Source organism: Drosophila melanogaster, chromosome X (genome assembly GCF_000001215.4).
Source record: "Drosophila melanogaster chromosome X".
In the NCBI taxonomy this organism is placed as follows: domain Eukaryota; kingdom Metazoa; phylum Arthropoda; class Insecta; order Diptera; family Drosophilidae; genus Drosophila; species Drosophila melanogaster.
Window position 1 is genome coordinate 16,264,408 of NC_004354.4, and position 24,280 is coordinate 16,288,687.

A 24,280-nucleotide genomic window follows, 5' to 3' on the forward strand; every position below is an offset into this window, starting at 1 on the left:
AAAAAAAAAACAAAAAAAAGGACATTAATTAGCCGTACGTGTTCATGCATTACACAAGTATTTGTTGTCGCTGGTATTGGGCACCATAATAGCTCTTTTGCTCCTCTTGTGTCAAAACGACAAGGAAAACGAGACCAAGACCCAAACACACATAAAGCTCCAGGATGAATGGACCTTTTGACCTTCTTCCATGTGTACACCATGTGAGCATACTCGTTTATACGAAGCGAGTATAGATATACATATGTACATATGCATGTTTGTAAATAATTACGAATCCTTCTTGTTTGCTTGCAGAGACAGCGAAAAAGTTAAATTACACAAATCGCAAACTTTAATATCCACATCCACATCCCCCTAGTTCGAAACAAAAGTCAAAGTAATGGCGTTGCGTAATTAACGAGACTCTGGGGATCTCGAACCGATGGACGTAATTTTGCCGGGTCTTCAATAAATCCATATACGTAAATGAAACTTGGTCAAAAGAAACCAAACCTGGCAAGTTGTGAATGGGCTTTATTTGCTTTGAAAGTTTTTTTTTTTTACACGTTTGAGTGGAGGAGAATAACTTAATTCAATTTAAGTGGGGCAACTTTTAGAGTATAATTGTATTATTTTTTTATAATTTCATTGGATTTAGAATTAATATACGCTATTAGCAGTCAATTTAATTCCTTTTGTGTTCGATTATACTTTCAAAAAAATTTATTATTCAAATATGGTATAGTTTATGCGCTTATATTGATCCTATAAATCAACAAAAAAAAAAGAACCTTATGAATTATGAGAAGTGAGTGAAACAATTTAAAAGCAAATCTATGAAAAATCATCAAAATTGCTAATAAGCTCACCTCGATATTTTTAATCAATGTGCTGGTACACTGAACTTGGTGCTAATTTCCATGGGTGACAAATACAAATGCATACGAATAATGAAAAAAAAAAATGGATCTTACATTCTAAAATCCCCTTCTACAATGTCATTTTATACGTGGTAGAATTATTCGCTAAAGGCCGCTGAATATTTTTGATTTTCTTCTTGTTCAGCTTGTAAGGCGCCGAGTTTCGATCCTCCGGTGATCCACTATCATATGGTGTCCGTACGATTTCCGGCAGGTGGGCGTAGTATACGATGCGTTCGTTACGAACCGGAAAACTCAGGTCGGACTGCTTCGAAGAGACGTACTTGCTGCTGCTGTAGGAATCGATGGGCGCCATGGGTTCACCGATGTATCCGCGCCGCAATTTCGGATAATCCCTCAAAGGCGGGGCATCCGGGTAGCGGTCGGGATACATAACGTAGGGTTCCGGATACTGCGGTATCCGGGGACTATAGCTATCATACGGATCGAAACGTTGCCGGTGCATGTACATGTCCTCAAAGTACTGTGGATAGTTCCTATGGTACTGCTCATCATATCTGCAAAAATTTAATAGTTTAATAATAGTAAAGACAATAATAGAGAAGAGCAGAATTTCATATTCAGTTAAGATTAATTTCATAATCATTTTTTTCCAATATTCATTTTTTTGTTAAACTAATTATCAGATTCTGAGAAAAAACTGTCCAGATGAACTATCTTCTTGCGATAGTTTCGGTTTACTTGAACACACACTCACCTGTCGTAGCGGCGAATATAGGGATCGTAGGACCTGGACGGGTACATCGGGGGAGCACTGGCCAGCAGTTTGCCGGAATAATCGCCATACCAGGGCAGTGGTTTGTGGGCGACACCACTGACTGGCCTGTTTAGCGAAGCCAAATTGCCTTCGCCATGAATCTTAATGGCGGACGAGGCACTCAGATCATTATCGGCCCCATAGGGATCTGCCATTCGTCGAGATCCCAGATAGTAATCGTAGTCCTTGTAACCCAATGGCGGCTTCTGGTAATTCATCTGCTTTGGCTGCGTAGGATCCAGGACGCCCATGCCCATGCCCATAGTATCCACCACGCTGCTGTCCTTCGCCTCCATATCCAAACTACGGTCAGGATCCTCGAAACTGGGATTCGCCGCAATGCAGTTGGCCAGCAGCAGTGGCATCAGACATCGCATCCACATATGGATTACTCTATTCTCGGACATCGTGCAGAAGTACAGCCGATGCGCTCGGAGTGCCAGGTCGAAGTGCTCCACTAATCGCTGCAAAACTCTATTGAAAGGTTGGGCATTAAACGCTACAATGATTCGGCGACATGGTAAGTTGAACTTCAAAGCCGTTTGTTCTGGCTGCTTTGTTGGTCATTCTATTGGAGCAGTGAACCGCAATACTCGCAGTACATTCCCCGATTTCACCGCTTGCACAAAAATAAGCATAATAATATAAACAATATAGAACTTCTCTGATTGCACTACTCTGTGTGCTAAATGCATGTAAAGCCATTAGTTTAGTTGCAATCTAACAAAAACAGATAAATCAGCTACCTTTTAACAATCTAATTTTATTCATTTCTTTCTTTCACCAACATACCTTTACCATACACATATATGTACATTTGCTTTAGATCGCCATGAACTTTTTTAGATTAGTCGTAAACTCTGAAAAGTGTACTTACCTAAAAGAATATTTGATCGCAAATAGTTTATAGAATTCACGTATGTTTTCTTTTATATATTTTCAAATTTTGGGACTTAGGTATAGGTAAATAATTATTATATAAATTAGTTTGCATAACAAATTAATATTACAAATCATTAAATAACTAAGGCCCATTTTTCAATCATCATGGTCTGCTGAAATTAGCTTGTGTCGAAAGAAATCATACGTAACTTTCTTAGTTCACAAGTTGACTTCATCGCAACATGACGATGAATAGATGGCCGAAAGGTTAATGTTAATGTTGGATAAACAGCGTTCGGAAGAGCTCGTCTTAGAGCTGCTGTTCCGGAAACGATTGTTTAAAATTCCTTAGTTTGGCAGCTTAGAGCGACAAATGAGGCCACTCCCCAGGACACTGGATTTCGTAATCAGGCTTTGGGAAGCTGGTGGTTTTCTTTTGTTGACGATCTTTGTACCGTTCAAGAGCTGATTTGAACGCCGAGGAGCATCTACAGCTGGATATGCGTTGCCCTTAGAAAATAATTATGTTTTGTAATTGTGACAGCGTGGACCCAAAGTGTGTGCTCTCGGGCAGGTTCTTGATTTGCAACAACCACCGCTGGCACTCGGCGCACTTCCTCTGTCGATCCTCGCGTGTCACATCGACGCCCAGGCCATTGGCGGCCCAGGAATCGAGGTTCTCCTGTATAGTTGGCAAGAAGTTCGACAATATAATACGCAGGGTATCACAGGCTCTCGTAAAGTGGCTAAAATACAGATTGGGATTACTTGGGCTACCTTTTCGTTTATGTTTATCCATACTTACAACTTGTGTTGGCTTTGCAAGAGTTCGTAAATCTCTGGCAGCACAAACATGCAGAAGTCCAAGTTCCACGAGGACCTGTTATGGGATTAAACTCCTATTGTTATCGCTGTCGCTTTAATATTTATAATATTATGCTTACGGTTTCTCCAGTATGGCTCCGAGTAGATCTATGAAAATGGATTTGCCACAGCTCCTTGCCTGCCTTAATGCGCCCAGCACATCGTGAGACCTACATGATTACCAATGGATGTGTCAATCGATCGAATGTTTCAAATAGACCGTTTAACCAATACTTACCTTGTTGCGTGCCGCAGCAAATCCAGGCTAGACTGACGATTGCTCAGCTCCTGCAGCACAGCCTCGTGTGATCTCGAGAGCATATCGAAGTCGTGATCATCCATTATAATGCGATTGTTCATTGGCTGCTGCTGCTGGAATAATTAATTAATTAATTAATTAATTAAATAAAGGGCACCAAGCGAAGTTTTTAAGCACTCACGTGAATTTGCTTTTCCTGAGTTTTAGCCTGGTGCGACGTACGCATATCCAGGGTGGTGCGGGATCGCATCGGTGGCTTTGTGATGATCTCCACATTGATATTTTTCTGTTGATTGTTCTCCTTGCTGAACTGACTCTGGGCCGAGCCCATTGGCCGCTTGTTCTTGTTGACGACATTCGAGGAGGAGGACTTTTTCAGTACCATGTTGTCGTCCAGCTTGTGCAGTTCCATGGAGCTGACCGAGGAGACCTGGCTTAGCTTGCTGCCACCAAAGATGCCCGTGGACGTCTGCTTCGCGCCGGCCATGTTGTTCGTTGTCCTCTTGTGCAGGGTGGTGGTAGTGGTCTTCTTGATCGACTTGGACGAGGCGTTGATCGTGGAGGTTGCGGGCACTGGCTTATAGTTATTGGTAATGTAGTTCAGGTTCTGATTGACCGGAAAGTCCTCGGCCATTTCGTAGTTATCATAGTTGTTGAGTATTGGCGGATTGCTATCGTTCAGATTGAACTCCAACTGCTGCACATCCGCCTCCTCGTTCTTGTCCAGCGGATATAGATTGTAAATGTCCGGCTTGTGCAGTGAACTGGGTTCGTTCAAGGACATCAGGCGGGTATCGATGGCCCCGTAACTACTGCCATAGCTGGCCATATTATCAGGCACTCTGGAGTACTTACCCTGCCTTAGGGCAGAATCGATTGCTCCGCCATATACGACATGATGCGGCGCCAAGTCCGCCGACGATCCGGCCATCGAAGCCAAGTGGACAGGTGGCAACGAGGACATTGGAGAAGTCTCCGCCGACTCCAGCACCGCCTCGTTCACAACCTCCAGACTATAGTTGGGCGAGGACAATCCACTCTTGTCGCCCTCGTGCTCCTCCTGCACCTGTGCCGGCTTGGCACCGCCAACTGACAGCCTGAACTTCTGGTTGCCACGTGTAAAGCTCTTTCGGTTCGTCGAGTTGTGCTTAAAGTTGGGTAGTGAGTTTGGCGGCTGATAGAATGGTATCACTCGATCCAGACTGATGGTGTTGATTGAAACGGTGTCGATCTCATGACAACCACAGATCTACAAAAGGAAGTGCAATGGTTTTTATTGGATATTCCATTTGTAGACATTTTACATTTAAGATCTAAGATTGGTTTTTCAAAAAGTGAAAAACCTAGATTTCCTAAATTTGAATGCGAATTGATTCGGAAACTCAACAAGTTATGACATTCCATATTTGTGCCATTATTTTTAATGTTTTGCTCAAAATACCGATTATTTTTTTCGCATAAAATCAGTGAAACCAGTTTTGGCATAAAATGCAATATTTAAGATTGGTTTTCTGGGTATAACTTGACTAAAAATGGCCACACCGCCAAAAGAAATACCGTTTTGTGCTCCTAATTACCAATACTAACCACCCCTTTCACTTTTGGACGGATTTTGTAAAATTAGTTTTTGGCCAATTTTTCGCCTTTTTTATAATCAAAATTTTATCATCAAAATTTGCAAAAAATTTAAAAAACCTAGAATTCCCAAATTTGAATGCAAATCGATTTGGATTAAAAAAACAAACTCAACGAGGTATGACACTCCATATTTGGACCATTTTTTAGAATATTCTGACCAAAATACTGATTATTTTTGTCAAAAAAGATAACGGGGATGACGAGATTTGGAAGGGTGCTTCGCTTAATGAGTAAGTGCTTTCACTTACCAACTTATTGTTGACCACTTTCATGTCCGCCAAGGAGGACCAGGTGCTTTTTATATGGTCCAGCTCACGATCCGGTTCCCATCCAATTACCGAAATGCCCGAAGAACTGCCAACAAAAAGGCACTCGCCATTGTCACTGAAATAAATAAAGTTTAACATGCAGATAATTAGAATTTATGCACTTTTTGGCAAAATTACTATATTACTATTTCTTTTCATAAATCAATTCACGATTGCGGATTATTCTTTGCAGGACTCACCTAAAGGTTATACACCTGATGGCCTGGCCATAGAAGTGCGTGGTCTGCGAGACGAGCTGCTGGTGTTCCAGATCGTAAATGGAAACGGTGCCATCGACGCGACCGGCGGCCAGCAGGAACTCAAACGGATGGAATTGCACGCATGTGATAGCCGTAACCGGCGGATCGGCTATGAACTCCATTATCTGTTTGCTCTTCCGTATGTCCCAGATGAGTATGGAACCCTCCAGGCCAGCAGAGGCAATCCAAAGACCATCCGGCGAGAATTTTACGGAATTCACGTGGGACATGTGGCCGCGACATACCTTAATGCAGTTGTTTTCGTTCTGCACGTCCCAAAGCCTGAGATTGCAGACATATGAAAGTTAATAGTTTGCTAAATAAGCAACAAAGCATATGTAATTCATAAAGTTTCAATAATATATGTAATCTCCTAGTTAATTCATTTATTGTTGCTCAATTTATTGTTGTTTTATACATTTCTATGTTAAATAAAGAGACATAGTTGAATTTGAAATGTGGAAGATAAGTGTAATTTCCATAATTGTTCATTTTTAAATTTAATCGTCTGGAAAATGAAAACGGGTTGGAGTCTTTGCTACGGCTTAGCGAAGTTCCGAACCGAGGTTTACGTCCGCGATGCACTGCTTTCCAGCATTTTGACGGCACTACTTTCTAGTGCTCACAAACGTATGAATGCGGGCAGTATATTTTAGTGCATTTTCATGGGTTGAACCGATTAAACGATTGCAAAATTATCTCGGCAGCGAATAGTGATGCACTTTGTACCACTGATACTGGGTTAATCTGTGCATATTCGGGCATACCATACCATCATACGGCGAATCTACGAGAACTGTAAGTTAACCCTTGTTTAATGTGTGTGTGTGTGGGCCATTTCACGCGGTTCGAATAACTGTGCTGTCGTCACTGTGCAAATGTATCTTGTATCTCGGATTTCGGCGATTTCGGTGCCATCCGAAAAGCACTTGACTATGAACCGTGAACCCCTGGACTTGGACCATATCGCCTGGGTAACGTTCTTCAGCCGAAGAGTCCAGAGTTACACTCACATATGCGAGGGCAGGGCAGATAGCATTATCGCTTGAGATTAAGTACGATTGAAAAGTAGTGCTACTCTCCTTTCTTGTTCGATTATTAGCCAACCAGTTTATTTTCATCGGTTCATTCGTGTTTTACAGCCGAAAAAGCGTTGCCGCAGAGACCGGATTTGTGCAGCGAAACCAGAAATTGCGATTGCTATTGACCAATAGACAGACCATGTCCTCATCCGATGGAAAACTTCGTTACGATGGCCGTGTGGCGGTGGTGACGGGAGCTGGTGCCGGTTTGGGCCGCGAGTACGCACTGCTCTTCGCGGAGCGTGGCGCCAAGGTGGTGGTCAACGATCTGGGTGGCACCCACTCCGGCGATGGAGCATCGCAGCGGGCCGCCGACATTGTGGTGGATGAGATCCGTAAGGCCGGCGGCGAGGCGGTGGCCGACTACAACTCGGTAATCGATGGGGCAAAGGTCATCGAGACGGCCATCAAAGCTTTCGGACGCGTCGATATCCTGGTCAACAATGCCGGCATTCTACGCGACAGGAGTCTGGTGAAGACCAGCGAACAGGACTGGAATCTGGTCAACGATGTCCATCTGAAGGGCAGCTTTAAGTGCACCCAGGCGGCATTCCCGTACATGAAGAAGCAGAACTATGGCCGCATCATCATGACATCGTCCAACTCGGGCATCTATGGTAATTTCGGGCAGGTCAACTACACTGCCGCCAAGATGGGCCTCATCGGATTGGCCAACACGGTTGCCATCGAGGGAGCCCGCAACAATGTTCTTTGCAACGTCATCGTGCCAACTGCCGCCAGTCGAATGACCGAGGGCATTCTGCCCGACATTCTCTTCAACGAGCTGAAGCCCAAGCTGATTGCTCCCGTAGTGGCCTACTTGTGCCACGAGTCCTGCGAGGATAATGGTAAGTGGGATCCGAAGTTATGCGAGAATTGCATTATCTCAGAATTGATTATCATATCAATTTGTATCAATTTAACCCTTTGAGAACTACAAAATTATGCAATTTTTGGCCAACCACTGCTAAGTCATCTTTAATATGTCCAGTAGTCCAATCCAAATGGTCAACATAATCTGCCTGATTAGGGAAATTCATACTGATAGCGTTTGAACTTAGACCGTTTATCAGGAATATGTGTACATGTGTGTATATATAGGGTTTATTAAACGTTTTCTCTCTCCCTCTTCTCCGATCCACAGGTAGCTATATCGAGAGTGCCGCCGGCTGGGCCACCAAGCTGCACATGGTTCGCGGCAAGGGCGCTGTGCTGCGTCCTTCGCTGGACGACCCCGTGACCATTGAGTACGTCAAGGATGTGTGGTCGAATGTGACCGACATGTCCAAGGCCAAGCACTTGGGTGCCATCGCAGAGGCCTCCGGCACCCTGCTGGAAGTGCTTGAGAAGCTCAAGGAAGGCGGCGGCGACGCCATCGAGGATGCCTTCGAGTTCAATAGCAAAGAGCTTATTACCTACGCCCTGGGCATTGGGGCATCCGTCAAAAACGCGAAGGACATGCGCTTCCTGTACGAAAACGATGCCGATTTCGCCGCCATTCCAACTTTCTTCGTTCTGCCCGGCCTTCTGCTGCAAATGTCCACCGACAAGCTGCTCAGCAAGGCTTTGCCCAACAGCCAAGTGGACTTCAGCAACATTCTGCACGGCGAACAGTACCTAGAGATCGTTGACGATCTGCCCACCAGTGGCACTTTGCTGACCAACGGCAAGGTCTTCGATGTTATGGACAAGGGATCCGGCGCCGTGGTCGTCACCAATAGCGAGTCGTTCGACGAAAGTGGCCGCCTGTTGGTGCGCAACCAGAGCACCACTTTCATTGTCGGCGCTGGCAAATTCGGAGGCAAGAAGGATCCCATCGCTGGTGTAGTTCCGCTGCAGCCGGCGCCCAATCGCCAACCGGACGCAACCGTCCAGTATACGACCAGCGAGGACCAGGCGGCGCTGTACCGTCTGTCCGGCGACAAGAACCCCCTGCATATCGATCCCCAGATGGCCCTGCTGGCCGGCTTCAAGACACCCATCCTCCATGGACTCTGCACACTGGGCTTCTCGGTGCGCGCCGTGCTCGCTCAGTTTGCGGACAACAACCCGGCTCTGTTCAAGGCTGTCAAAGTGCGCTTCTCCGGACCCGTAATTCCGGGCCAGACTTTGCGCGTGGACTTGTGGAAGCAGGGCACACGCATCAACTTCCGCACCGTGGTCGTGGAGACCGGCAAGGAGGTCATATCCGGCGCCTATGTCGACCTGAAGAGCTCACAGGCCAAGCTGTAAGCGCGGATCACCTAGAGACACATAGTCTGCCTTAGTCGCAATGGATTATCATTGACTTTATAATTCGTTTCGCGTCCGTTTTTTTTTGTACATACACTATAACAAATATGCCTATACATATGCAATTGTTTAAACGCCCGTGGTGGTAGAAGTATTTTTTTGTAACACTTTTATAAAACTCCCAATAAAACATCACATAACTGAAAATGCAATGTTGTTTAAGATCATGGATGTAATAGATCTGAGAGATAAGATATATGAGATCCCAAAAGAAATATCAACTTTAGCTAAACAACACAAAGTGATATTATCTTTGTCAGCCTGTCCCCTTTTGTGCAATGTAGTGAGTCATATTATCTTTGTTTTACACATATATAGGTCAAGTGATATCTAAGAAAAGACCATATAGATACAATGCATCTAATATGTATGTGCATTAAACCGATATAAAATTTCTAATTTCTAAATATGAGATTTTTCTTTTGTGTAGATTATTAAACCCAAAATACGCGATTCTATAGGATTAAGCACAGCTAAAAGAGGGAGGGAGAATATCGCCATCCCTTTTCAATCAACGAATAAACTTTAAATCTGCCACTTGATAAGGAAACTAGAGCTTCCGAATGACTCATGGGTTACTCTGACTATTTATATATCGGTCCTTGGCTCACCTGACGGTGGTATCATTGCTCCCGGACACCACATATTCTCCAGACGGGTTAAAGTCCAGAGTGCGAACACTCTTCATGTGGCCATTTAGCGTGGAGTAGATTTTCTGTGAATTCAGATCCCATCTTCGGATTATACCGATGTCGTCGGCGGAGTAGACAAAGTTATCCTTATAAGCAAAACGCACGCAATCGATGGAACGATTGTGGCCCGTCAGAGACTGAAAGGAAAGGGTCACCGATTAGTACATACATATATTTAGGAAGTAGTTAGTATATTCACCATAAAGCACTCATTTTGACCAATCGCCCAGAGGTTCACATTGCGATCCTCTCCTCCGGTGACCAGCACTCGTCCAGTTTCGCCAAGATCAAGGCTCGTGACCCTGCTATCATGTGCCTTTATATCGTCTGCAAAGGATGAGAATTGGTTAGTCCTCTTCGGCAAGTTTTCATGATATGATGATATAGTTAGTATGTTCAGATTAAGCTATGCTTTAAACAACAGCTTTTCAAGATCAAAAGGAAAACTTACAACAAATATATAATAATAAAAATATGATATTTTCGTATTAGTATATACTCAATAAATACAATTTTATAATGATTTTTGAATCTTTTCAAAGGAAACTGTGTCGATATAAATAAATAAGTACCTTTTACGTTATCCACATTTATGAATGACAAGGATTACTAGTATTTTGAAAAGCAAAACAGATAAAATAAAGCTAGGAAATCGATGTACATACATACATATGTACAGTATATATGTACATACATATGTACGTAAATGTACGCATTTCAAAGAAATTGAAAACTTGTTCCCAGATTAAAACCTTTTTGAACTTCTATAGTTCTTGGGATTGAATTGAAGTTTTCTAAAGGCTATATACAAATATTATTTTAAAGTCTGAAGAAGCCGTATGATGTTTATTTGATATTGATATTGCGTTGTAAAACAAGATATTAATTACTTTAAAACGAACAATTCAGCTGCAGCTGCACTCAATGTTCATATGTATCTACATACATACATATGTGCACCTGGGGATTTTCCTATTGGATATCTGCATTGTTTATAAGAACGCGTGGTATTGTTTTAAAAGTTACTGAAGTTGCATGCAACACTAGAATTTACGATAGGATTTCAAACACGCACGCACACACACATATATACATGCAGTCGTATTTCTACGTGCTTGTGTGTGTGTGGGAATATACAACGGTACTTTCGAACATTCGGTTTACTTACAGATCTTGGATATCAGTTTTCTGGGCAGCGCCATAATCAATCAAATTGTTCTTATATAAATACGCTGGCAGCTGCTAAATTCGATCCGAATGCCAGGTTTTCGAATAAATATTATCTTTTTGTAGCAGGTGTGAGCCAAAGTCTGTGATCAGCTGTCTGGGCTCCCGTCTTTTTTGGGCAAAATGAAGCCCACTTATTTACGAAACGAACAACAAAACGCACTGAAACAAAATCACACGGTGTGTAAAACCTTTACGAACCGATATCACCGTGATCGCATTGTTTAAAAACAGATAATCTAAATGTTTAATCGGACAATTCTTATTAACAAAAACAAATGCACATCACATTGTAATTACAGCGACGACGAGGGCTGCAGCAAGCTGTCGATGAACACCGATTACCAGGGCCGGCATAGCGATTGCATTTTGTACATTTAAGTAACAGTCGTTGGTTATAATTATTAATACATATATATATATATATATTGAAAATAATTTGTATTATAAATTTGTATTATTAAATAACAATAATAACAGATAATGTGAAAAAAAATTAATTGATATTTTACTAAATTATTTACAGCCCTGAAGCTGTAAAACGGTTTACAAAAGTATTAAATTAAATATTTAAATAGACTAAATGGAATAGAATATTAAATAGACTGAAGTAACAAGAATTGAATTGATTCTGATACATGATTTCAGCAACGATATATCGTTCACTGCGAAACGGTATTAATTTAGTAATTTTCATCGAACCCATGCTGCGGTCACACTGCGGCATTTCCTCAAAAAAGCATCATCATTGCCTGGCGAATTCGAGAAGGAAAAAGCTATAAGTTAATATTCTGCAAGTACCTCAGCTATTGAATAAAGCAACAAGATGTCCTCACGCTACGATCGTGCTGTAACCATATTCTCTCCCGACGGTCACCTCCTGCAGGTGGAGTATGCCCAGGAGGCCGTTCGCAAGGGATCGACTGCGGTAAGTGCAATTTAGTACCGTTCGCAGTGCCGCCAAACCGAAACAAACATGGACTTTTCCAATTTTTCGCCTCGCAGGTCGGAGTTCGCGGCGCCAACTGCGTTGTGCTTGGCGTGGAGAAGAAGTCGGTGGCCCAACTGCAGGAGGATCGAAAGGTGCGCAAGATTTGCATGCTCGACAACCACGTTGTAATGGCTTTTGCCGGTCTCACGGCCGACGCTCGCATCATGATCAATCGTGCCCAGGTGGAGTGCCAGAGCCATCGTCTCAATGTCGAGGATCCCGTGACCCTCGAGTACATAACCAGGTGAGGATTTGTGAAATAGTTGCGCTCTAAATTAGCTTCTATATGGTTTTGGCCTTTCATTTTAGATTCATTGCCCAGCTGAAACAAAAATACACGCAGAGCAATGGCCGCCGTCCCTTCGGTATTTCCTGCCTTATTGGCGGCTTCGATGCCGATGGCTCTGCGCATCTGTTCCAGACTGAGCCGTCGGGCATTTTCTACGAGTATAAGGCTAACGCCACCGGGCGATCGGCAAAGGTTGTGCGCGAGTTCTTCGAGAAGTCCTACCGCGAGGAGGAGGTGGCCAACGAGCACGGAGCCGTCAAACTGGCCATCCGTGCGCTGCTCGAGGTGGCGCAGTCAGGCCAGAACAATCTGGAGGTGGCCATCATGGAGAACGGCAAGCCACTGAAAATGCTGGACACCGATGTCATTACCGATTATGTTAAGATCATCGAGAAGGAGAAGGAGGAGGAGCTCGAGAAGAAGAAACAGAAAAAGTAACACCCAGCAGCTGGGACACTTCTTCGATGGAAGGCCGTTGCATTGAATCGCTTTCCATGCATTCGGCGACACTATCTGGTGTCGCCGCCCACATTCTGTCTGCTCATTGTAGCCAACCTGATTTGACTTGGAAAACGATTCAAATTGAATTCGGTGAACCGAATGCATACTTTTTTTAATTACCACTTTCTATTCTTCGGAACCCTGTAAAACGGTATGAAAATATTTGATCTGTATAAAATACATGCGTCATCATACATTAGGCGGAGCTCCTGTTGAATATTCGAACTTTGTTCTTGCATTTGGGATTCAAGATTGTTCACGGGAGGATTATGGGCAAGCTATTGGGGGGTATAAAGGGTTAAAAAACTTACATTAGTGGTATGACATTGCACTTTAATGGCAACGTATCATCAGGCCCAAAAAAGTAATTGTAAACATACCACGATTTTACTGGACTTTATTGCTATATATTGTACATGTTTCGTAATTGAAAAGTACACATTTTCCAGTTGGGATATTATACAAGCAAAAGAACGGGGGAAGAAAAAAATAAATTGTATTCAAATAAAAATTTCATTTGGCGGGCTCTTGCAAAGAGCAACAAGAAATGCAATGACAGTCTGGCAACGCCGTATTAGCACGACTCTCCATGCTAAGGCGATTTTCTGGGAACACCTATATAAAAAGAATGTGCAGATAGAAAGCTTTGGAATATTTCAATAGCTTGGAAATATTAGAAAATGTGATAAAAACACGCCAGTAAGGTGCCGGTCTGACAGTCTGGCAGCACTGTTCTTGTCGAAAAGTTGTCTGCGAAAAGTTTTGCATTAAAAATCAACTTGTTAGCAAGTTAAGAGTACGAACTTATTCCAATTCTAATTGGAAAACTCCTAAATTGTGATAATTTCGTAAAAAACTCTATGCAGGCTCGTGCAGTGTGCCCAGCTGGTGGCTAAGCGCAAGTACCTTCATTCGCGCGCCACTTAACTGAGGCGTTTTGGTATTCCCTGCAGATGGAGCGACCGGTTGAGCGATCCGATTGTTGCACCGATAGTTCGGCAGCTATATATTCCAAGTCGGAACCGAATCGTTTGCATCGCCCGCTGTTCGTTCCCCAGTCAAATTTGTGTGTTGTGTGCGCCAATTTCAGCGGGGGCCAAAATCGATAATCTGGTTGTGTGATTTTCGCGGCTTTTTTTTTGTGTTTTCTTTTAAAAAACAATCAATACCCGAAGGTAACGTGTGTAGACAACTAACAATTCACCTCAGTGTGCGTTTGCATTCGTTGACGCTTGACATATTGGTACACATTTTATTATTATTTTACCTTGTTTGTCGTTTTCAAAACTCAAATTGCATGCGAAACACGAATCAAATCCAGTCGAATGAAATCGAATCCAATCGAATCACTATCTGAATTCAGAACCACCGAATCGGAATCAAAATCTGGTATGGGAATCCTTCGAATCAACCAACAAATATCGCACCGGGTTCAGGAAAAAGGATGCTCGGATTGTGGGATGGGTCGTTGTGGTAAGGGGGTCGTGGGCGGGGGTTCTTAACCCAGAACGCGCTTAAGGCCCCTTCGCACGACCTAAATTCCGCATGGAATCGCCGCTTTTGAGGCTTAAAAGAGGTCTATAATGTGACTGGCAAAGTAATGTAGCTTATTTATATTTTAGTTTCATTCACAACATTTAAGTTTACAGAATTCGAGTAGTATAACGGGATATAAGGGAAACTTAGCCCGTGCAGATGAGCCCTAATCCCACCTACTATGCACACACATGCAGTTGTACCCTTGCACGTACTACACACATTGCCACTGTATGCGTAAACTTTTGGCCTGGCTAAAAAACCAAAATAAAGATGAAAAAATGAAGAAAGTGCGAAACAGAAAACATGTTAATATTAAAGCAAATGTCCCGTGCTAACGCGCCCGCCCCCACCTGTGCTATTGGGCCCTGGGCTTTTCACCTGATTTCCGATCTTACATACGTTCGCATGTACATAATGTACACTTGATTTGCGTGGAGTATGTACATACACATGTATGTACATTCACGTATTCACAAGATTAGCATTTTACGCCCTATTTATTTGTGCGCGAGTGTGGGTGCATTCCCTGGCTCCAGGAGCGGAGTCGGCGGGGTCATTTTGGGGCGTCACCCCCCAAAACAGTTTCAATTGTAATAAAATTTAGTGGATACAGCATAATTCCGATTTAAAATTGCCTTTGATCAAATTAAAAACTTAGCCACCCTCTCGCTCCGGCCCTGTATTTTAAGACATTGGCTTAACACGGCGATCTTATTGACTTATTTTGACCCCCTTACCTTATCCCATGCATATACATATACGTATGTTGTCTCGTTACCTTCTCCGATTTATAGTCATCGCCTTACGCACCTTCGTATAATTCGAGTACACACGGCTACGTGTACTTTCCGCCCGGCTGTGCCGCATTCGAAGACATAATACAGCACGGGGTAACATAATAGCACCTAATAGCCGTTGTCAGTATTACCAACTTGATTCTATAATATTCGAGATGTTTGCTTATCATAAACGAATAAAAAGTTTATTTTTAAATCAGCTTTTCGTGATATAGTCGAAAATGAAGACAAGATGATGGATCTAGTCAGTAGATAATGTCAACGATAAGGTCTAAGAAGAATGGTAATCAAAAAGCGTCCATCATACATACACACACATGCATGAATTTGTGTAGTTAGAGCTGCATTATGTATTATTATTAACTATTAACAAGTTGTTAGTTTGCAAATTGTATCATTCATTACATCGTGATTAATGATTAATAAGTATCATTGAGGCAGCTTTTATCTATATTGCGAATTTTGGTGTTTAATGAGGGTAAAAGAGCATGTTTATCTATAACTGAAATTAGGAACTTCCTGTATCAAGCGAAAACCAGTTAACGAATTGACTATCACAATTTCAAGGTTTATTTTCCGTAATCATTTTTTATGGAATATACGTACATATATATTATTTGCTTGTCAAATTAGCGAATATTTTCTCGTATAATTGTTAATTACACATTTGGGACTCTAAAAGTGTTGATCATTATGTAGATAAGTTTTTGTTTAGGAGGTAGATTTTGCTTTACTTTGGCACAATCTTCTATATCTGATATATAAACAAATAAACCTTAAACTGAGATTAAATTTAGTATGAACGATACAATAATGTTTCATTCGTGTGGTGGTGAAGTGGATGTGTTTGGGCTATTTCCCACATGGTACGCAGATCCTACTAACTGGGTGCGGTCATCTCCATCCAAAACTCTGGTTTCGGTGCGCATGAGTGAGAGGACATGGACGTAGTATACTTACTGGGTTTTTTAATTTTTCATTTGGCTGCGGTTCGTTGCGTGGGGGGGTGAGAGGATATCTTTGCTGGTTTGGTTGGGTTCTCGGTTGGTTTTGCATTCGGATGATTAGCTTTTAACTACCGCCTACCTACCTACTCATTTTACATGCTGATGTTATTGTCGTTCTATATGTATGACCCGACCTGACACTTTCGTATTTCACATATATAATACAATAGAATGGGCACAGAAACCAAGAGCAACAGTTACACAGGACAGATTTCAACAAGTGGCGGCAACCCCAAAGTGATGAAAGATTCTTTATCCTTAGTTCGTCAGACGGTCAATCAGCAAACGCTATCGCTATCGCAATCGAACCAGGTCCAGAACCAATTGAATTCACATTCGAATTCCAATTCGTATCCAAATCCAAGCGGGAGCGAAAACAAAAACGAAAACGAACAAAATTCGCGCGATATTCGAGCCAAACCGGAGGATAAATCCAGAAAAGAGGCAATTGTACCATTTGTACCCATATTTGTTGAGGAGGCCGACGTAATTCAAGGGGCCAAGGAACTGTTGAAGGTTATACGACCGACCTGGGACCTCAGCCACGTCGAGTTTAAGGTAACGTAAACCTCATCAAAACATTCAAAATTATAACCCCCCTACAATATCATTATACCAACAATCAAATCAAAGCAAATCAAATTAAATCACCAGCCAAACAACACACTATACAATGCAAAAAAACGAAACCATCAATGTCATATTCTCTACATTCTCCATCAGATCAGGGTAGTTCCGCAGATCGAAGATCGTTATCCGGCCCAAAATGCGATGGTGATGATGACGCTGTATGTTTCCTTATCATTTATTACGATCACTAACTGGTGTGCGGAACGTGGGATATATACTTTACTATATACATTCATATACATATATATAGAGATATAGAGTCGTAGTAGTTGCTAACATTGTTTGAAACAGGGTTATTGCACAACAGCCAACCTTCAAATAGTAATTATATATATATATTCGCTGCTGCGCCGCCATGATAATTGTAAATAGACTTTGTTATATCAATGAAGAGAGAGACGCATAGGATTGTTATTCGAAATTAACATTATTCACTACGCTGGTGTTGGTGTATTAGGACAGCGTTTCTGAGTTTCCGAGTCGCCAAGCGAACTATGGAGACTTCAGACCCCGCGTCGCAGTAGAAACCAGTTTGCTGCTAATCTAGCCCTCGACTCCGGGGGGGAAAATAATAATAAGTGCCCCCCCCCCCCCACACACACACACACCCTACCAAACGGAGCGGGTTGGAAACGGGTGTGAGCCAAGAAATAGGCCTTCGTGCCAATTAGTCGCCTTAGTTCTAATGAAATCGCACGTTCTCTAATTACCACAATACTTTAAATGCCTGACATAGAAGGTGTTGACAGCAGGTGCATTGACTCGAGTGTTTTTACAGATAACCATTACCGACACACCGTCCATCCGTCCGTCCGTCCGTAATTTACGGATGATCCGAAAAAAAAACGTTTTTTCCCTCGCTTTTTAGGGGCTTGATTTCGTTTGGCCCGATTTGATAATTTCACGCTGTCGAGTTAGAGGAGTATGATTGATGTATGTATGTACAAATGCCTGAGGCTGCCTTTAATCACTCCGGTTTTTTTGAAATGGGGCGTTTTTGCCTTATCGGAAGCCACTTGTACGCCTTGACCTCGCTATCTGTATATGCCGCACCATAGGCATGACGTCTAATTGGTGTACACAGCTTGTCCGTAACTCACTTATCAGCTTTATGGCAGCTCCAGTCGGAATTGCCAAGTGCTGAGTCTTGCCAAATCGCTGGTGGGCAATAAAACGTGGTTCATCCCTTGATCAGCGAGTGGTGTACATAGTACATGGGTACATGGTACACAGTCTAAATCGTGTCATGTCCGTTTTCTAAGCTATAGATAATTTGTCGCGTGATTCAGGATTCAAGTGGAGGGGAGGCATCCTTATGGGGAGTCACAAATCTTTGGCGCCAGTCAGGCGAAATTGTGATAATAAATGCTACAATATGACTACTATGAATACTATGAATACTTGCACAAATCTGAGTTGATTCATGGACCATGGCGTCATAGGCAGCGTTTCTCAACCATAAACCAAATGTTTAAGTTTTACTTCAAGTTTCACGGTTATTTATGCCTCACAACTGTCATGCGAGTAATGGGTTAACTATTGACATTTTTATAGCCGCTAGAGACGTCGTTCTATATATGAAGTGGAAAATTTACTATATCGCCAGCGATCTGAAACACACGTGTTTGTACAGCACTACTTTAATCTTAAGTGCATTGAACACTGAGCAAAGGGAAAATAACTGGGAAATATTGATTAAATGCAATAAATAAACTTTTCTCAGTGAATGAATAAAACCAGGGCAGATCGAAGTGATTGAAATGAACTAATTACTATTTTCGCACTTTTATTTCATTCACCTTTCACACATTCTGGGCTTTTTCGCTTTGAATTATATGAATTTAAATTGTTTAGCAATTCATTATCTTATCTGTTTCTGTGTTTTCATTATAAAAAGCACCGTATGCGTATATAATTCAAGACGAAGGTGGTCTTTCTGAGACGCTTAGCACGCAAATAGCTGGTGTCACAAAGTTTATCACCCATGTGCTTCACTCTTTTATATATGTACATACATATGTACATAAGAAGCATGTGGAGTCGATAAGGAAGTGGCCATAAGCCCTTTACTGTAGCTCTTGAGCTGTGGCTTAAAAGGCGAATTCCCGAAACCGTTCCATTGAATGCTACTAATGAACCTTACCGTATAGCAATTGGTATTAGGTGATGATGCAATAACTTCACTTACAATAAACAAAGCACACAAATCATGTAGCTACTCTACTAATTAATCCATCCTAACCCATTCACTGGATCTACATCGATGAGTATTATGTTTTTATGTATACGATTTAATGGTGCTGTTCTCTGTGTGCTTATTTTAGAGTTTTACCGATGGCATCACAAACAAACTGGTCGGATGTTTTCATAAGGAGATCTCCAAACTGAACGATGAGAACGGCGGATCGTATTTACCTATCAAGACGCAGGGTTTGTCGCCCGTTCAGTCCGAGGATCCAGTCATCATTGAGAAGGAGGACGATGATGAGTTCACAGACGATCGGGCAGCGGACGACGGGTCACCTGTACAGTACTCCGATAACGTAGTGCTCGTCAGGATATACGGTAACAAAACGGACCTACTGATAGATCGCAAGGCGGAGACGCAAAACTTTCTTCTACTGCATACGTATGGGCTAGCGCCATCGCTGTATGCCACGTTCAAGAACGGTCTCGTCTACGAATACGTACCTGGAACCACCCTGAATACGGACAGTGTGCTCTGTCCAGAAATTTGGCCCTTGGTCGCCCGTCGCATGGCCGAGATGCATCGCAAGGTGAGAAAGCACGGGGATAGTTCGGCGACCAAACCCATGCCGATGATTTGGAAGAAGACGCAGAGCTTTCTTGATTTAGTACCTGAACGTTTTAGTGATGCTGAAAAACACAAAAGGTAACGACACCAGACATCCTTTGCATCTTCGGTCCTTTGTTCATTCGCTCATTGTTTGATTTGCAATTTGCAGAGTGAAAGAAACGTTTCTACCTATCGGCCGCCTGCGCGAGGAGTTCAACAAGCTATATGAATACCTCGAGGCTCTGGACAGTCCGATTGTCTTCTCCCACAACGATCTTCTGCTGGGAAATGTGATCTATACGCAGAGCCTGAATACGGTGAACTTCATCGACTACGAGTATGCCGATTACAATTTCCAGGCCTTCGACATTGGCAACCACTTTGCGGAGATGTGCGGCGTGGATGAGGTCGACTATTCGCGCTATCCGAAGCGCGAGTTCCAGCTCCAGTGGCTGAGGGTCTACCTTGAGGAGTACCTACAGCGCAGCAACATTCAAAACGACGAAGTCGAACTGCTCTATGTCCAGGTCAATCAGTTTGCGCTGGCATCGCATATCTTTTGGACGGTGTGGTCCCTGTTGCAAGCCGAGCATTCCACTATCGATTTCGACTACGTAGGGTGCGTGTTGCATAGTATATGGACTGTAACTTTGAGTTGGGAATGCACGATGCAATTAGATGATAAATCCTTTAGATATATAGATATATATCATCAGTATATATATCAGTTTTGTTTGATAAGATCCATCAACAACCATTAGACGGCCATTATAATGGATTTATTATATTATTGTGCACCCTGCAATTCCTTTTTTCCCCCAATTACGACCCTTACAACCAATCGATACTAATGACCAATTTTTTATTCGCCCCATTTAGCTATGCATTTCTTCGTTATAATGAGTACTTGGCTCGAAAGGTGGAGTTTTTGTCATTGACTGCAGCTAAGAACAATAAGTGATTTCTCTCTCCCGGCCACTCAGCGCATTGGGAGTTACTACATTATGTGCCCAGTGATATATGTATAAACTAAGGCTGGAACGGGTCTCAATGTTATACATATGTATATATATAACGTGTGTTCAGAAATCAGAAACAAAAACCGAAACAAACTTAAATTAGTGTCGTGTTCGTGCCAGCCTTAGTGTATGTACAGTGCTCACTCGAAACAGTGGACTATTGAGAACCAAGGGTGTGCACTGAATCGAATTTGTTCACTATAACGAATCACAGAAAAAATAAACAATTTAATATATTTTTCAAAAACACCACGTTTGAAAAAATTTAATTTTTTTACTAAGTTAAGCGAAAGTTTCTAAAATTTCATAAATTAATCGTTCACTTTTACTAAAAAGTTCACATATTCGAGTGTTCACTCTTAAGGGAGGGCACTGTATATATAAAGAATTTGTATATGTTCTTTAATTTGTATAAATTGATATTTTGTAGTCATAATAAAGCGAAGGTATGTACTTTAAAATAAAAACGCTATCAATCATTTTAATGAAGGGTTTACCGTTGGCGGGGGCTTATCGCAAAAAATTGGGGAAATATTATTTAAATGAGAAGTAGGGATTTCCGCTTGTCGAAGCACTCCGCTAATTACCAACATTTTTGCCTTTTTTGTTTGCTGTTTAATATACAATACCCGTGTTGCAAGTTAAGTGAAAGTTGTATATCTTCAGGCATCATTTTTATAATTAATTTAATCGAGGTTATTGGTTAACATAAATTATAACTTAACCCAAATTAAAAACCTTTTTTGAGTGTTTCCCATAACAAATTACAAAAGGAGAAAGCCACAATCATTCGGTTTGATAAACTACAAGTATTTTGTTTATGAAGGCGGATTTTTACATGGGCTTAAATGGGTTTACAAGAATTTGAATTGATTTTATTTACTTTATACAAAAAGTTATTGCAAAATGACCAACTTTGGAGATGTAATTATACTGTAGTTCGGTTGCCGTCTCCACCAAGTTTTTGAACAATCTAAATACAAATACAAAAGGGTAAAATGTTAAAAGATAATATATTTAATAGCTCTAAAACTAAAGAATAACGAATTTTCTTGAGTGCGATATATCGATAGGTGCAGTGTGTCTGTATTACATTTCGGAAATCGATTTGTACAAACGCAACCGTAGTGCTCGTTGATCGATAACGGGGTGCGATAGCTATCGAGAGACCCATCTCCAACGTTCTCATACCTAAAATAAAAAGGCTGGAGGAATATCTCTTTCCCGACTTCTGATTTTACGTAAACCATGTCGAACTATATTGCCAGAAAGGGACCCGCAGTTCTCTGTAAGTAATACGAACGGGCAACAATCGGACTCACGTTGCATGCAACAAATTTCGTAGTGCAGTACGCCGGAATATTATGATTACGTAAATATGTAATGCGAATTTTTCCCCACAGCAAATCTGGGCAGATGGGCCTACAATCTCTCCGGATTCAACCAATACGGTAGGACTACTATATAACCTAGTGATTCCTAACAGCTGAGCTTGATGCCATCGATTTTTGCAGGTCTGCATCGCGATGATTGTCTGTATGAGAACGAGGATGTGAAGGAGGCCGTGCGCCGATTGCCCAGGAAGCTGTACGATGAGCGTAACTACCGCATCATGAGGGCCCTCCATCTGTCCATGACCAAGACCATTCTGCCCAAGGAGCAGTGGACCAAGTACGAGGAGGACGTCAAGTATCTGGAACCCTACCTCAAGGAGGTCGTGAAGGAGCGCGAGGAGCGTGAGGACTGGGAAAAGATCCACTAAACGCGCCACTAAATCCCTCTACTTTGGACTTGTAAATGTTGAAATACATAGCTTAGATAAATACCAAAATTGGCTATGAAATCGAGTCTGCGTGGTCGTTTGGGAATGTGGACCCTTCAGTTTATTTCAATGGGCTTTCGCGTCAAGGCGAGATGAGCGCGTTAAGTGATCATGAGTATGGGCTATTTGCTATGTTATATTTTTTATTTTTTGTGAGGCTCCATGCTACCTTACCTTTTGTATAAATGGTAAATTAAACAGCGATCCTAAAACAGGCACTCGGCCTAGGAAATTAATGGCCACGGGGAAGAAGCCGCTGAAAATATAAAGAGAAGGACATTAATAAGTAATAAGTAAACGACAAATCACTAAAAGAAGTTACTTCCACTTGTATTGCCATCTTGCACGTTTCGAAGTTAAGTTAAATTCTTATATTCACTGAATATTTTCCCTACTTTGAATAGATTTCCATTCATTAATCCGATATATATGAAGCAGACCTTTTAACGTTCGTTAAAAGATATTTTAATGAATAAAAAGACCTACATATATTAGGGTAATTATTAAGTTGCACCTTTGGTCGTAACTTATGAAGAAGCATGCAATTGAAAAGGTAAAAGGAGAGAGGTATAGATAGGAAAAAATGTATAAAAGGACAGAACAGAACAAAACAGACAGAAACAGCGAATAGTTATAATGAAGGACATACTTTTTGCTTTCTTTAGCTCTGATCAAATGCTATAAAATCTGATCGAGCTTTTTTTGTAAGCGAATCTGAAGAATTATACTTGGTATTTGCTGTTAATGCCACAGCGTCAAATTGTCCCATCTACATGACTTGCAGTCTTTCAATTAAAATATAAAATATTTCTAAAGGATGTCATCTGACAGCAACTTTGACTGCCAAGCCCTGACTTGCGAATGGTGTATTAAGAGCGGGAAAGCGAAAAGACCATGTGGAGTGCGTAACCGGTTAGCCCCGCTCAAATGGTCTTAAACGAATCCGACTGGGACTTGGCCAGGGTGCTACGAACCTGAAGAGTGCGAAAAATCCATAGGATTCAATAATCATGCCGAAGATGGGGAATCCCAGCAGGACGATGACGATTCCCCCTAAGAAGGCCGTTGTGCCTTTGACTTTGTGCCGTTGGAAGAAAAAGCGCATCGTGCGCTCCACGCCAATGACGCAGGCCAGGCCCGATATGAATAGAATCTGCGGGAAAGAGGCGATTGCTATTATTATAGAGCTCGAAGGGTGTGCTATATGGGGCATATGGTGCATGTGCATGTGGGTAACGTACATTGCCAATGGCGAGCAGTCCTTTATCGAACAGCAGCAGCATGCCGAGAAACAAAAAGAAAATGCCAAAACCAGCCAAGCCGATGCCAATTTCTGCGGGAAGATTTCAATAGGCGGTTTAGTTGCGCTGATGGCTTTCGCATATTAATGGCTACTTACTCTGCAAATCTGATATTTCAATCATTTTGTATTTGGCTCTGCTTTAATTTGATTTCAGAAAAAATTAAATCCACGTAAACACCAATTCAATTTCAAAGCACAAACAGCTGATTTCGACTTTCATTCAAAGTTACGTGCTAACGACTGTAAACAATGTTTGCAGGGATGCAAGCGCTTTAGTGTTGTAAAGCGATCAAGCTGCCGATTAATTATTTAAAACCTCTTGGATTCAGTCCATTTGGATGCAAATAAATGATAAAATGTATTAAATAAAACTATTTTTACCATTTAATACGTATTTTCCC

At 41.9% G+C, this 24,280-nt stretch overlaps 7 protein-coding genes across 18 annotated transcripts; 4 read left to right on the forward strand and 3 right to left on the reverse strand.

Moving 5' to 3' along the window:
• Positions 1 to 834: 834 nt before the first annotated feature.
• Positions 835 to 2,130, reverse strand: CG12507 (uncharacterized protein). The gene is made up of 2 exons (NM_132880.3): positions 1,621 to 2,130; positions 835 to 1,420 (listed from the first exon to the last, which is right to left on the reverse strand). The coding sequence occupies exons 1-2, from the start codon at positions 2,085 to 2,087 to the stop codon at positions 973 to 975; spliced, it is 915 nt and encodes a 304-aa protein (NP_573108.2). The 5' UTR covers positions 2,088 to 2,130; the 3' UTR covers positions 835 to 972.
• Positions 2,131 to 2,599: 469 nt separating this feature from the next.
• On the reverse strand, positions 2,600 to 11,773 carry kat80 (katanin 80). Of its 3 annotated transcripts, NM_078639.3 has the most exons (11): positions 11,709 to 11,773; positions 11,126 to 11,346; positions 10,157 to 10,284; positions 9,877 to 10,094; positions 5,832 to 6,173; positions 5,572 to 5,707; positions 3,867 to 4,934; positions 3,665 to 3,798; positions 3,507 to 3,596; positions 3,368 to 3,442; positions 2,600 to 3,308 (listed from the first exon to the last, which is right to left on the reverse strand). In NM_078639.3, exons 2-11 carry the CDS (start codon positions 11,157 to 11,159, stop codon positions 3,074 to 3,076), a joined length of 2,460 nt encoding a protein of 819 aa, NP_523363.2. In that variant the 5' UTR covers positions 11,160 to 11,346; positions 11,709 to 11,773; the 3' UTR covers positions 2,600 to 3,073. The 3 variants fall into 3 exon arrangements, with proteins under 3 accessions (NP_523363.2, NP_001285317.1, NP_727940.1); NM_001298388.1 differs by lacking the exon at positions 11,709 to 11,773 and having other exon boundaries at positions 3,665 to 3,795; positions 11,126 to 11,510; NM_167488.2 differs by lacking the exon at positions 11,709 to 11,773 and having other exon boundaries at positions 11,126 to 11,510.
• On the forward strand, positions 6,544 to 9,408 carry Mfe2 (peroxisomal Multifunctional enzyme type 2). 2 transcript variants are annotated; one of them, NM_132881.3, is made up of 3 exons: positions 6,544 to 6,689; positions 7,034 to 7,821; positions 8,118 to 9,408. In NM_132881.3, exons 2-3 carry the CDS (start codon positions 7,113 to 7,115, stop codon positions 9,203 to 9,205), a joined length of 1,797 nt encoding a protein of 598 aa, NP_573109.1. In that variant the 5' UTR covers positions 6,544 to 6,689; positions 7,034 to 7,112; the 3' UTR covers positions 9,206 to 9,408. The 2 variants fall into 2 exon arrangements, with proteins under 2 accessions (NP_573109.1, NP_001285318.1); NM_001298389.1 differs by lacking the exon at positions 6,544 to 6,689 and having other exon boundaries at positions 6,997 to 7,821.
• An 89-nt stretch (positions 11,774 to 11,862) lies between the features above and the next one.
• On the forward strand, positions 11,863 to 13,180 carry Prosalpha4 (Proteasome alpha4 subunit). The gene is made up of 3 exons (NM_080353.5): positions 11,863 to 12,112; positions 12,190 to 12,419; positions 12,485 to 13,180. Exons 1-3 carry the CDS (start codon positions 12,011 to 12,013, stop codon positions 12,900 to 12,902), a joined length of 750 nt encoding a protein of 249 aa, NP_525092.1. The 5' UTR covers positions 11,863 to 12,010; the 3' UTR covers positions 12,903 to 13,180.
• Positions 13,181 to 13,920: 740 nt separating this feature from the next.
• Positions 13,921 to 21,211, forward strand: eas (easily shocked). 8 transcript variants are annotated; one of them, NM_001258778.2, is made up of 8 exons: positions 13,950 to 14,208; positions 15,299 to 15,421; positions 15,502 to 15,584; positions 16,571 to 16,866; positions 17,032 to 17,096; positions 19,263 to 19,831; positions 19,905 to 20,354; positions 20,615 to 21,211. In NM_001258778.2, the coding sequence occupies exons 3-6, from the start codon at positions 15,557 to 15,559 to the stop codon at positions 19,324 to 19,326; spliced, it is 453 nt and encodes a 150-aa protein (NP_001245707.1). In that variant the 5' UTR covers positions 13,950 to 14,208; positions 15,299 to 15,421; positions 15,502 to 15,556; the 3' UTR covers positions 19,327 to 19,831; positions 19,905 to 20,354; positions 20,615 to 21,211. The 8 variants fall into 8 exon arrangements, with proteins under 8 accessions (NP_001285319.1, NP_001245706.1, NP_001245707.1 ...); NM_176741.3 differs by lacking the exon at positions 17,032 to 17,096 and having other exon boundaries at positions 13,950 to 14,140; positions 16,479 to 16,866; NM_001298390.1 differs by having other exon boundaries at positions 13,921 to 14,562; positions 14,615 to 16,866.
• Positions 21,212 to 21,545: 334 nt separating this feature from the next.
• CG32576 (uncharacterized protein) lies at positions 21,546 to 24,126 on the reverse strand. Of its 2 annotated transcripts, NM_001014746.3 has the most exons (5): positions 23,976 to 24,126; positions 23,818 to 23,909; positions 23,551 to 23,729; positions 22,751 to 22,832; positions 21,546 to 21,727 (listed from the first exon to the last, which is right to left on the reverse strand). In NM_001014746.3, exons 1-5 carry the CDS (start codon positions 23,998 to 24,000, stop codon positions 21,683 to 21,685), a joined length of 423 nt encoding a protein of 140 aa, NP_001014746.1. In that variant the 5' UTR covers positions 24,001 to 24,126; the 3' UTR covers positions 21,546 to 21,682. The 2 variants fall into 2 exon arrangements, with proteins under 2 accessions (NP_001014746.1, NP_727945.1); NM_167492.4 differs by having other exon boundaries at positions 21,546 to 22,832.
• On the forward strand, positions 21,881 to 22,581 carry UQCR-14 (Ubiquinol-cytochrome c reductase 14 kDa subunit). The gene is made up of 3 exons (NM_132882.3): positions 21,881 to 22,042; positions 22,158 to 22,205; positions 22,269 to 22,581. The coding sequence occupies exons 1-3, from the start codon at positions 22,003 to 22,005 to the stop codon at positions 22,514 to 22,516; spliced, it is 336 nt and encodes a 111-aa protein (NP_573110.1). The 5' UTR covers positions 21,881 to 22,002; the 3' UTR covers positions 22,517 to 22,581.
• Positions 24,127 to 24,280: the final 154 nt, after the last annotated feature.

Bases quoted from the DNA above. Each gene is read 5' to 3' on its own strand.
- CG12507 (NM_132880.3), bottom strand. From the start codon at position 2,087: ATGTCCGAGAATAGAGTAATCCATATGTGGATGCGATGTCTGATGCCA. The intron at 1,421-1,620 runs GTGAGTGTGTGT...AAATTTTTGCAG, and splicing joins TATATTCGCCGCTACGACAG to ATATGATGAGCAGTACCATA.
- Mfe2 (NM_132881.3), top strand. From the start codon at position 7,113: ATGTCCTCATCCGATGGAAAACTTCGTTACGATGGCCGTGTGGCGGTG. The intron at 7,822-8,117 runs GTAAGTGGGATC...TCCGATCCACAG, and splicing joins CGAGTCCTGCGAGGATAATG to GTAGCTATATCGAGAGTGCC.
- kat80 (NM_078639.3), bottom strand. From the start codon at position 11,159: ATGGCGCTGCCCAGAAAACTGATATCCAAGATCT. The intron at 4,935-5,571 runs GTAAGTGAAAGC...TTCCTTTTGTAG, and splicing joins AAGTGGTCAACAATAAGTTG to ATCTGTGGTTGTCATGAGAT. The intron at 3,597-3,664 runs GTAAGTATTGGT...GTAATCATGTAG, and splicing joins TTGCTGCGGCACGCAACAAG to GTCTCACGATGTGCTGGGCG.
- Prosalpha4 (NM_080353.5), top strand. From the start codon at position 12,011: ATGTCCTCACGCTACGATCGTGCTGTAACCATATTCTCTCCCGACGGT. The intron at 12,113-12,189 runs GTAAGTGCAATT...TTCGCCTCGCAG, and splicing joins TTCGCAAGGGATCGACTGCG to GTCGGAGTTCGCGGCGCCAA. The intron at 12,420-12,484 runs GTGAGGATTTGT...CTTTCATTTTAG, and splicing joins ACCCTCGAGTACATAACCAG to ATTCATTGCCCAGCTGAAAC.
- eas (NM_167489.2), top strand. From the start codon at position 16,480: ATGGGCACAGAAACCAAGAGCAACAGTTACACAGGACAGATTTCAACA. The intron at 16,867-19,262 runs GTAACGTAAACC...TGCTTATTTTAG, and splicing joins TCAGCCACGTCGAGTTTAAG to AGTTTTACCGATGGCATCAC. The intron at 19,832-19,904 runs GTAACGACACCA...TGCAATTTGCAG, and splicing joins GATGCTGAAAAACACAAAAG to AGTGAAAGAAACGTTTCTAC.
- UQCR-14 (NM_132882.3), top strand. From the start codon at position 22,003: ATGTCGAACTATATTGCCAGAAAGGGACCCGCAGTTCTCT. The intron at 22,043-22,157 runs GTAAGTAATACG...TTTTCCCCACAG, and splicing joins AAAGGGACCCGCAGTTCTCT to CAAATCTGGGCAGATGGGCC. The intron at 22,206-22,268 runs GTAGGACTACTA...CGATTTTTGCAG, and splicing joins CTCCGGATTCAACCAATACG to GTCTGCATCGCGATGATTGT.
- CG32576 (NM_001014746.3), bottom strand. From the start codon at position 24,000: ATGATTGAAATATCAGATTTGCAGA. The intron at 23,910-23,975 runs GTAAGTAGCCAT...ATCTTCCCGCAG, and splicing joins TGAAATATCAGATTTGCAGA to AAATTGGCATCGGCTTGGCT. The intron at 23,730-23,817 runs GTACGTTACCCA...TCTTTCCCGCAG, and splicing joins GACTGCTCGCCATTGGCAAT to ATTCTATTCATATCGGGCCT.